Here is a 12,140-nt window from a genome sequence, read left to right as displayed (position 1 = left end):
TGCCAGACAGGAGACAAATTTGCAAAAATAATGAAGTTACCATAAAACCAGCAAATATTGTACCTATAACTAGACTTAAAGTTAATAGTCACAATGATTTCAACAACAGGAAACTCAGAGTAATACCAAGGCTATGAACTAGGTAAAGACTAAGGGTAAATATGATTCATCCTAGGGGAATGCCCCATCTAAATGGTCTAAAGAAAAATCAACTGGTAAGAACTCACTAAACAATGAAAACCTCAAGGAAGAAAAATAAAAGCCAGACAGAATACATTAAATGTGCTCAGGTCAGCAGATATAATTCACATATTAAACAGAATCTTACCTGCCTGATCAAGTTCGAGCAAAAGATAAGGAACACGCATTGAATTAAATAACTTCTTTACCTGGAAGAATTTGAAAAACAAGGGGAGAATGTCAAAAACCAATGGTAATGAACAACAGAAGACTCTCTTACCCAGCTTTGTTACTTTCCTCCTCAATCAGCCTCCTCCTTTGGAAACTTTCCAGTTCATTTTTACATAACCCACAAGATTCTCTCTGTTGATAGTAATGCCATTTAAAAGTTTATTTGAAGTCTCTTGACTGTACTCTATTTTCAATGATTCACCTGTATGGCTTTATAAAATACATTTCACACGTTTAGTGACTCAGTCAACTCCTCTATAAAATGGGTTTAATACTAACCATGTTTTAAAAGCCACTGGAATACTTAAGCTTTCCAAAACATTATGAGGCAACCCTGAGAAAAAAACATATCCTACAATAATCAAAGTATTACTTATTTTTTGGCCCAGTAACCTTTAACCAACAAGTCATTTACAAAAGTCATATGCTCAAGATTATACAAATTATACCAGTAAAAAAACAAAATTTTACTTGACGGATAAGAATTACTTTTGCCAAATTTATACTACTGAAACAACATTTAAATTACTGGTAAAAGAGACTTTAAAGTGACATTTACATACAATTCACAAACAGCCTGTCATTAATACTTTGGGAAAGTTTAAAGCCACATTCCTTCAGTTTATACAATAAAATGAAAAAGGCCAGACTAGCCTGGAGTTCACAGAAATCATCAAAGGAATATATTCTTATCCCATTCTAATTTAACTGCTAAAATAGTAGGCTTCCCACTGTACAGTACAATGGAAGATTTCTATTATCAGTGCAGGACCAAATATAACATTTCTACAGAAATGAGAGAATAAATTCATTCACACCACAGTGGCCTTCCTCATATACTCCTTTGGACAGCACCTATGCCCCAGTCTGAATTCAGCTCCCCCTGCCAACATATATTTAAAAAGATACGAATCCTTTTGAAGAATGATGGGGTAAGTAGAGTGATTTTAAGGATAGGGCAGGAAAGTTGTAGCTGGGAGACCACCTGGATAAAAGTCAACCCATATTCCAAAGCTCATTTTCTAAAACTAAAAAAGTTCACACACATATAAAATCACGGACATGTAAGATTTCCTTAGCCACTTTGTTTTAAAAATAAACCATTTACAGTGTGTTATCAAAATAAAGAAATAAGTTTGCCAGATTTAGAAAGTAAGTCCTAAAAGAAGCTCTGAAAAGTAATTACCAAAATTTGATATGTGAATGTAAAATATCCTCTCTAGATGCCAGAGCATACATTGACCCCACATGACCCCACTCAAGAAACTATTTTGCAGGTTATTTCAACTCTGATTAAACTTTAGCATTGTTCCACAGTACAAGATTAAAGATCTGCATTGAACAGCAGAAGTGCTAGTTTCTAGAGTATTCTTATTGAGAGAAGTAGAGGATGGTAAACTTGGCCTGTAAAATAGACACATTATTGAGAAATGGCAGTGGATCTGGATATCAAGCAATAGATAAGCAGTAATGAGACATCATTTGCTAATTCCAACTGCATGCTTCTGACTTCCCACTGAAATATCTATAAGAAACAAATACCACATTTTCTGAAAAGGTAGGGAGGGTTTATCTTTGCACTTTAAACCCACTCTTTACATTTCAAAGCACACAGGGTAACGTGTTATGCAACAAGCAGGAAACTAAATTCATGTAGAAGTTAATTCTTTGTGGGCATTTCCCAACTTGATCAATGCAAATTATATTACTCATCCAAGAGAAATATAAATTAATCAGACCAAGTATGAATGAAGTGTCTCCATTCTCATTTACTCACGTCACAATAGGTAAACGAGATGATAAAAATCCAAACTGAAGGAAATAACCTAGGGAAATTCTACTTAATGGTAATTTAAAAAAAACAAAAACCACGAATGTGAATAGCCAAGTATATAAGTTATACCCCCACAGAAGAAAATCCCTGTTTTTTACCAGGAGAGGCAGCTAACCGTCTTTCATGGCCAAAGATACTGAAAATTAATTTCCATGCCAATTGGCACAAATCTGAAAACAGCTTTTATATTATGTATTTGGAAAAGCTAAGGAACTGCTATTTATCAAGATGAAGCCAGAAGATGTTTGTCGAGAAGATTTGGCGTATCCAGTAATTATTCAGATGACAGACATTAAATAAAGTTGCCAGAATAACTTTTTATTTTAATAAGTATGCAAATACCTGACACAAGTTTTATACGCAAAGTTGATCTTTCCCAGAGTACATTTAATAAACAGAAAAAGAAAAAGGCCCTTTCAGACACAGGGAGGAGAGCTGAGAAATGAAGAAGTTAGTAGAATTCAGGGATAAGATCGTAAGGACAAGCGTAATGACAGGTCAAAAAAATCTGCAATTGCAAGAAACAGGAAACCTAACTGCCCACTGCTAGTAGCAACCCTGACCGCACTAGCCCAACCCCTCATCGCAGAACTAGAACAGTCGAAACTGGAGTTGTCCTTTCTTTAAAAGTGTTTTAAAATATAAATACAGTGACCAAATCGTGCCTGGCACATAGCAGGCATTCAAATGGTAGCTATTATTAATATTAACGTGTACTGTAGGCTTCCAAACGCTTTTCCATAGATTTGAAATCATTTGGGCCTCATAATAAAGTTGTGTATTTAACAAATAATATAGTAGTAGAAAAGGTGGCATTGTCATCCTTACTTTGTTGAGTAAACTGAGATTTACAGAATGAGAACTGAGATGTTTTAACTCTCCATGTTCCTTCTACCCTACCACCATGAGTATAGAGCTTTGAAGGAAGAGGCTAGACTAGAAAGATTAACCACTCTTTTATAGGATTGATTGTTCTTGGAATAGAGTCAGATATTTGTTGATTGCCATCCAACCGATGGAAGGAAGATCACCATCCAAGACTCCTCATAACAAACTTGTGAGACAGGTACTATTAGTATGCACATTTTACAAATGAGGAAACTGAGGCACAGCAGGTCAATAACTTAACCAAGGTCACATGGCTAGTAAGTCACAGAACCAAGACCCAAACTCTGACTTCAGAGTCCCCGCTCTTAAACATTTTTGGTAGCAGATAACATTAGACAACCACATCAGAGCTACAAGGAATCTCAATAACCAATCAAGTCCAAGCTATTCCTTTTAAAGATTAAAGAAACAAGGGAAAGGAGCCTCAAAAGCAGACAAGATCACCACAGCTAAATAATTTAGCCCCCAGAAGCCAGGAATTGTATTCAGATTGCTGAACCCAGCCCTCTTCTAAATTCTCTAACACTTACTGCCTATACTAATCTTTTAGAATTTAGTATGGGGTATCTTAGATCCTTTTTCTTTTTAAGCCTCTGTTCCGCCTTCTCGGTTTGACTAAACCCCCTAAGGGATGGCACTGTGTCTCCTACCTCTTTGCCACCCTACTCCTAATATGACCTCCGACACAAAAGGCAGCTCCATGGCATCGTCAGGGGTGAAGCCTCAGGTGGCAAAGATGCAGCCTGTGTTCAGTGAGAAACGTGAGAAACAGATGAAAGGTTCTGCCAATTTTAAGTGTTTCCCCCTTTTTTTCTTATTTGGAAAAACAGGAGAGAAAGAGAGAAAGAGAATCAAAAAAGGCTGTCTCTTTGTAAAGCTTCCAGAATAAAGAGGCTTCCAAATTAAACCTCCCTGAGAGCTGGAAAGTTCAGTCAAGAGATAGACAAGCTGAGAGAAAACAACTTAATAAATTACCGTACAGGTGAGCCTGGACACATGGCCAGTTGGGTTTACCTAAGAGCCCCCTGTGTCCAGTGCTAGAGCTCCCCTGAGTATAATTTAAAGCTAAACTTCAGTGACCTTTAAATGCCCTCAACCTTCCTAAAAAGCACTAGAACAGGTTTGTCTTTCAGTTTTCACCTTTATCCTGTGGTGAAATCAAGGTGGATTAAAACAACCCTCCCCGTGGCTATGATCACTGAGCTTTTCTTTCTGATTATCTAAGATTAAGAACCAAGCAGAAAGCACAGTTTATTCTTTGTGAAGTCATTTTCCCCATAATAGACAAGAGCATAAAGAGATACTTATCAAAATTCAGGAGTCCCCTAAGTAAGAGCTCCTTGGGACGTATTCCCTATAGACATGCCTACAAGAGCAGCAAATCACCTGGTTTGGTAACTCCCCACCCTAACTTTCCCTGACCCTGACCCTGACTGCCTGAAAACACCTAGTACTTTACAGAAGCTCAGAAAAAAGATGACTCAAGTATATTGTTTTCAAATCAACACTCCCCAAGTACTCTGAAGCAAGTTACATTTATACACACCCCTTACTAAACATGAAATCCTGTTGTCTACACCTGAGCTCAAAAGCCAGTCAAATTTCTATAATTCAACAATTTGTGACAGCCCCTGGAGGTTACAACCTTACCTCAGCACAGCGCTCACACGTGGACTTACTGAAGATGACCACAGGGTGGCTGTCCACACAGGCCTGCAGCCGGGCTCTGGGGTCTCCGATGGCCTCGCTGGTGGCTCCTGAGGGGCCACTCACACCAGCAGCTGGGTTTTCTGGCAAAGTGTGACTAGGGAGGTGATCCTTAGCTAGAAGTAATGGAAGCCAAGATGGCAATTATCAGGAGGGAAAACAGGATGATGCATTTCTAATATTAGGCTCACTCTAAAAGCCTCACCATTTTAGCTTCAAGGGCCAGAAGAAAGACTCTGAGGAAGGACTCTCACACGGATGATACATTCAGTCTGTCACCTGACTGGAGACTTTGGGCAACTCACTCAATATTCCCAACTCATTTTTGTCATACTCAAGATTGGTTCTCAGGGGATCCTGACAAATGACAGTCTAAACTATCCCTAGAAGTAGGAGAATACATAACAGGTCCTGGACATCAAGAACCACATTTTACCCCATGCCCACTCCCCTCCCCACCATGGTGTAAATGCAGAGAAGCCGAAGACCAGACGCTATGCCCCCTTCTTACACAGCCCAGCTCAGAGAAACAGGAGTAGACAACTCAAACCAAAGCTTCCTCTTTTTTCTCCAACTAACTCCTAGATAAGCAGACATGGGATCTTCAGGCCAGACACAGTAAGATTTTAAAAATAAAAATAAAAACTTTCCTCAGATTCTCTGTTTCCACCCTAGGATTTTGCTGTGGCCCAGTCGGGCACCATGACAAACATGATCCAGCATAGTGGCATGTAACTCCACATGACAGCACAGTCATCCTGGGTTTGATCACCAGCCAAAACCACCGGGAGATTGCTACCTCTGGCTTGTAAATGTTTTAAACTAGCTATCCTCTTCAGGGCCCACAAACAAACCCAGCTCAATCTTATTACTGGCTTTATACGTGATTTCCTCTTATTTCTGCGTATCGAACACCTACCCGTTCTCCTTCAAATCTCCTCATCATCTTCATAGCTAATAATCACGCTTACTCAGAACTAGACAGGGAGTTTATGTTTGTATGCACCATCTCATTTAATCCTTACAAGGATACCATTAGGTAGGGACTGCTACCATCATCCCTATAGCACAAATAAGGAAACCGACTAAGAGAGATAAGCAAATTCCCCCAAGGTTGCACAGTTTTCAGTAAGTGATGGAGCTAGGATTCAAATCTAGGTTAAAATTCTCTAGAACCCACACTTTTTTTTTTTAACTTTTATTTATTTTAAGTGTGTTTTTCCAGGACCCATCAGCTCCAAGTCAAGTAGTTGTTTCAAGTTAGTTGTAGAGGGCGCAGTTCAGAGTGGCCCATGTGGGGATCGAACCGGCAACCTTGCTGTTAAGAGCACCGCACTCTAACCAACTGAGCTAACCGGCCACCCTAAGAACCCACACTTTTTTGAAGAACAACTTTATTGACATATGATTCACATACCATAGAATTTAGCAATTGAAAGTATACAATTCAGTGGATTTAGTATATTCACAGAGTTTGTGCGACCATCATCACAACCAATTTTAGAACATTTTTATTACCCCCCTAAAGAAACACTGTACTTATTAGAAGTCACTCCCCATTTCCCCCCAAGCCCCACCCTCCCATCACTAGGCAACCACTAATCTATTTTCTGGACTCATACAATATGTAGTCTTTTGTGATTGGCTTTCATTTAGTGTAATATTTTCAAAGTTCATCCATGCTACAGCACGTATAACTGAGTCATTTCTTTTTATTGCCATGTAATATTCCACTGCATAGATAAACCATGTTTTATTTATCTATTCATCAGTTGATAGACCTTTGGGTTGTTTCCACTTTTTGGCTGTTGTGACTAGAGCTGCTATGAACATTCATGTACAGGTTTTTGTCTGAACACCTGTTTTTAAGTCTTTTGAGTAAAGAGCTGGGAGTAGACTTATTGGGTCAAATTAAATCTTTTGAGGAACCACCACTCTTTTCCAAAGCAGTGACACCATTTTACATTACCACCGGCAGTGTATTAGGGTCCCAATTTCTCCATATCCTTGCCCACACTTCTCTTTTTTATTCTAGCTATCCTCCTATATGTGCAACGCATATATGCATACGTTGTAAATGCTCATGGTAATTCTAATGCACACTCCTAAGTAAGAACTGTTGGACTAAGAATGTGACTCATGACGACAGCCCCACCAGTGACACTTCCAAATTTTAAAATTAAACTCTGGCTTTCATTTTCTCTTTTCCATTTTGATTATTTTAGACAGCAACCGGATTCTTAGTGGTAACAGTTCATGGAAAGAAAGTCACAGAATGTCCGCATGGGGAAGACACTTGGGATCACCAGGCCAACTTATTCATTCTACTGATGAGGAAACTAAGGTCCAGATAAGTAAACTGGTGTCAGAGTCAGGGTTGCCACACAAGCTTCCTGATTTCATTATGCTTTACTGACTCCTTTAACTTCACAGGATGACTAACTCTAAAAGAAGGTGACAATGCCTTACACAACATCTATGCTAAGGGCACCACCCACCTATTAAGCTCAGATATTTGTCAATACGCAAAACATAGTATTTATTACAAGGAAAGGAATATCTTCTCTGATTAAAAAGAGTTGCAATCTGACTGGGAAGAGACTGTTCACTGAAAAACAGATTAAGATAGACAGATAGACAGATAGATGATAGATAGCTATAGATAAATGGATAATAAATAATAAGGGATTGCCCAACTAATCAAAATGATCAGAAGAATTTTTCCTTAAATTCTGCCTCTAACATAACAAGCAAATACAATTTTGTTTGTTTATCATTTGTTTTTAAATTTCCCGCCTCAATTTTGAAGTAAAATTTGAAGCAGCATTCAGAGAAATATATTAAGTAAATGGTGCACAGAACCAGGTGATCAGAAAAATTCAGGTAAAACTGTAATTATGAGTTTCTTCTATTTTGCCCCAACTTTTCTGTCTAAGATCAATGACTAATAGTTGGATCCATGAAGAACCTACTGTCCACTGGTAAAAACTCAAACTAAAGGGTAAAAATAAAATATGCTCCATAGTTACACTGTCAAAAATAAACACAGACATCAATAAAAAAGATTGGATAGCTCAGAAATAGACAAATATAAAATAATTACTGATAAAAGGGTATCACAAAGCAATAAAGAAAATATATTTTAAAATAGTATGGTATTGATGGCTTGATGATTTGAAAAAGTTTTTCATTTATCTCTTACTATATAACAAAACATGTTAAATGGAATCTTTTCCAAAATCTACTGAGGCAATAACTTCCTAAACTTAGAAGTAAATACAAAGGAAAACAGCAACAAACTGTTCTGCAAAATAATAATAATAATTTTTAAGGCAAAAGAGCAGCCTAGGGAAAGTTTTTACATAGAACAAAACAACAAAAAGAACTCAAGCAAATTGGTTAGAACACAGCAGGACCACAAACAATAAAATGAATAAAGAGGAACAGCCAAATCAGTAGAAAGAAAATAGTAAACCTAGAATAAAAAGACTGATTTATTTTACTTTCATTTCATAATCAGAAATGCAGATTAAAGCAATGAAGTGTGATTTCTTATCTATTAAAAATGAAAACTCCCAGTGATGGTAAATGTACATTGAGATAAATCCACAGACATAAGGGGAGTGTAATGTAAACTAATACTATTCCTTCAGAAAACAGTTTGAAGGATGGATCAAGAACCACTGAAGTGGCCACACCTTTAACCCAGAGCTCATTTGTGGGAATTTACCTTTAAAAAAAATCTAAAATAATGAAAACATTGTATTGACAAAAATGACCCCCACCTCTTAGTCTTCTCACAGAAAAACCTTTCAGTGGTTTTTCTTAATATAATTAGCATCACCTAAAGGGGAAATTTCCAAATCCCTTTTCAAGGTGAGTTCTATAGCTTTAGGATTAACCATGTTAACTTCCTGTAAAACCCAACGGGATAAAATAGGCCACTGGCCTATCAACACTCTCCACTCACTACCTTTCCATCACCTTTCTAGGGACAGAAACATAATTATATCTTGTTTCAGCGGCCTTTCTCCCTCCAAAGGCTAAATTGCAAACAGATTCTATCCCTGCTCCCCAGCCTGCTTCACCCCTTTCGAGTCCCAATCCTCAATCCCCTCTTTTTATATGACTTTTACCAACAGTTTCATTACAACATCAGTGCTTATAGTAACAAATTGGAAGCAATAGATGTCCAACACTGGGGGAAAGGCGAAATTATAGTAGCTCTCTTGTTTTTCAGTAATTTTAATGGCTGCATACTATTCAAGGTTCAAAGCGATATGGAAGTATCATTAACATAATGTTAATTGAAAAGAAACAGAATACCAAATCCTGTGCACCATAGTTTTACAATTATGTATGAAACTCTGCATATAGGGGTCCTAAAAAGGGGTATGTAAAATGACCTATAAGTTATGTCGTGGTAAGATTATACATGGCTTTTTCTTTCTTGTATTTCTCAAACATAAGAAAAAGCCTTTTTTTTTTGCAAAATATTATAACTGGCCACAAATTGCAACACATAATCCTCAGTTAGATCTTGGATCCAAAAACATTTGAGAGCTCATTAAGTAAATTTTAATATGAACTTATTATATTGTATGATATTATTTTATCAACATTAAGTCCATAGGGTTTATGTAGCAAAATCCTTATTCTTAGGATACACATACTGAAGTATTTATGGGTGAAAGTCATGATGTCTGCAATTTATTTCAAATGGTTCAGTAAAACAGTGTGTGTTGGCAGGGGCAGGGGGAGATTGAGAGAGAAACGAGATATAAGAAAGGAAAATAAAACAAATGTAGCAAGATGTGAATCGAGGGATTATGGGTATTCATCATATTATTCTTTCCAGTTTTCTGTTGACTGGGTGAATTGCTAATTTGCTGAGGTCGTAGCTTTCAGATTCTTTTCTATTGGGCCCATAATAACATATTCCTGTTCAGATCTGTGGGAGAAGTTTGGCTCCTTCATCTTCATTCCATCTCTGTCAGTCATGTTCCTGCATGGAGGCTGGTTTGCGTTTGAAAAACTCAGGAAGTTGTAAGTCAGCCAAACCTGGGTACCTCAATCTGTAGCTAATGAGGAATCTCTGGGACTGATTTCTTGATTTTCTTTGTTCAGGCAGAATCCCAAAGACTTCTCTAATGCAACATAAACATCTCTAAACACAGTTTCCTAGACCAGTGGCGTTCAAAATGTGGTACGCAAAACTTTCGAGGTCCATGAGACAAAACTATTTTCATAATAATAAAATATTCTTTCCCTTTCTCACTGTTGGGGTCCTTAATAATGTTTAAGAGTAAAGGAGTCTTGAAACCAAAACCACCTGGAAACCACCAACCTTGATATTTTGAAAAGTTTGAAAGATACAATATGTGAAATGTAGGGTTGCCATGGGAGCTAAAACTTTTATCTAGGATTTCAAAAAAAAAATTATTCTCTTAAAACTAAATAAAGTTAACACAAGTTGGCTTCTCTTGTAAGCCCCCAAAACTAACTGGAAAGAGTAGTCTTTCAGTCTGGCCCTCTCTTAAAAAGAAAAAAAAGAAAATGGGTTTTTTTGTTGTTGTCGTTGTTTTTGTGCGTTCTAATTCCATGCTACTTAAAACAAAATGCAACAAAAAGAAAGAAAAGATGATGTAGATTGACTCCTACTAAGGAATAGATTCATCAACGTTCTTTCCTTTTTTGATCCTTACATATTACATGAGGCTACAAAGGCCTGTGTTTCTATATTGCGGTCACGAGAACTAATAAAAAATCAGCAGAAGATTATTAGACTTGACTGATTAGACTTTTCAAAGTACCAGGTCAAGGTTCTCCAAGGGTGAGAGAAGTAACTTAAGAACTTCAAAGCAGGACAACAAGGGGGAAAACAAAGAGGAGCCCAGCAAAAGAAAGAAAAATGGAAAGATTAAACACTCACTGAAACTGCCACTTGCCAGAACTTGAATTTTTACCTTTAATAAGCAACATGATCACTTCAAATGTACCTATGAAAATTTTATAACACTCCACTCCGCCTGCTGTCTTCACTTCCTGGTTTGTCACGTGCATGTTTTTATTATGTTGCCTGGGGTTAAAAGCATCTGGACTGCAAAAGGTCAGAAGAAATCAAGGATTTCTGCACATCCCATAGTTCTTAACAATACTTATTATTCAACTCAAGTACAAAGGGTTTTGCAAAAGCACTGCCACGTAGGATTTCTTTTAACAATAATCGTAATAGTATTTTATTCAACACAGAACAGACACAGAATTATTATTACACTCGGGTCTAATAAGACTCCATCAAATAAAAAGTTTTTCCATAAAAATACCTAAGAGTGGGGAAGCTTAAGTGGGGAAGCATGACATGATCTGTAAAGTGAAGAAGACAAGATAATTATATGTACTTTTTAAAGTCTGCAGGGTGTGAGACACTCTGGTAAATAAAACGCAAGGAAGAAAGACTAAAGATTCCTTAAGGAACATGAGGATGACGCTCTGAAGCTGAATATAATAAATATCTTAATATTCAGGACTATTCACCAAACTGAAATAAAACATTAGGATGTTTTTTTTTAACCTTAAAAGGGGGTTTCAGTTCTTAAAAAGAACTTGTCATGTGAAGTACTTACTATTTTCAAAGCAAGCTGTTACAGAAGGGCTACAACATCCTGGTTATAGTTCTTCTTGCATCTCCTTCAAAGGAGGCTCATTAGAAGGTTAAAATTAAACCTGGATTATATAGCAGGTCCTAGTCTAGAAGGAATTTCGCACTTGCCTCACTCCACAGTTGTGTTTTTTTTTATATAATTTTTTTATTTTTCAATTACAATTGACATGTTATATTAGTTTCAGGTGTACAACATAGTAATTAGACATTTATATAATTTACAGAGCAATCATCCTGATAAATCTCATCTGACACCATATCGTTATTACAATGTTATTGACTATATTACCTATGCTGTACTTTATTTATATCCCCATGACTATTTTGTAACTACCAATTTGTTCTTCTTAATCCATTTCTCTTTTTTACCCATCCCCCAACCCCATCAAAATGTTCTCTGCATCTATGAGTTTGTTTCCATTTTGCTTGTTCGCTTACTTTGTTTTTTAGATTCCACATATAAGTGAAATCACATGGTATTTGTCTTTTTCAGTCTGACATTTCACTTAGCATAATACCCTCTAGGTTCATCCATGTTGCTTCAGATGGCAAGATTTCATTCCTTTTTATGGCTAATATTCCATTGTATATACTATGTACCACTTCTTTATCCATTCATCCATTGATGGACACTTA

The 12,140-nt window shown here is 36.9% G+C and overlaps 1 protein-coding gene across 1 annotated transcript in view; it reads right to left on the bottom strand.

The window, feature by feature from the left end:
• The window catches only part of TXNRD1 (thioredoxin reductase 1), a 125,167-nt gene that overhangs the window by 79,180 nt on the left and 33,847 nt on the right, over positions 1–12,140 (bottom strand). Inside the window, exon 2 of the mRNA XM_074326240.1 lies at positions 329–389. Coding sequence (XP_074182341.1) covers positions 329–368 — 40 coding nt within the window. The 5' untranslated portion in view covers positions 369–389. The remainder of the gene's footprint in view (positions 1–328; positions 390–12,140) is intronic.

Source organism: Rhinolophus sinicus, linkage group LG02 (genome assembly GCF_036562045.2).
Source record: "Rhinolophus sinicus isolate RSC01 linkage group LG02, ASM3656204v1, whole genome shotgun sequence".
NCBI lineage: Eukaryota > Metazoa > Chordata > Mammalia > Chiroptera > Rhinolophidae > Rhinolophus > Rhinolophus sinicus.
The sequence above is the reverse complement of the archived record's forward strand: the minus strand, read 5'-3'. Positions and strand labels throughout refer to the sequence as shown.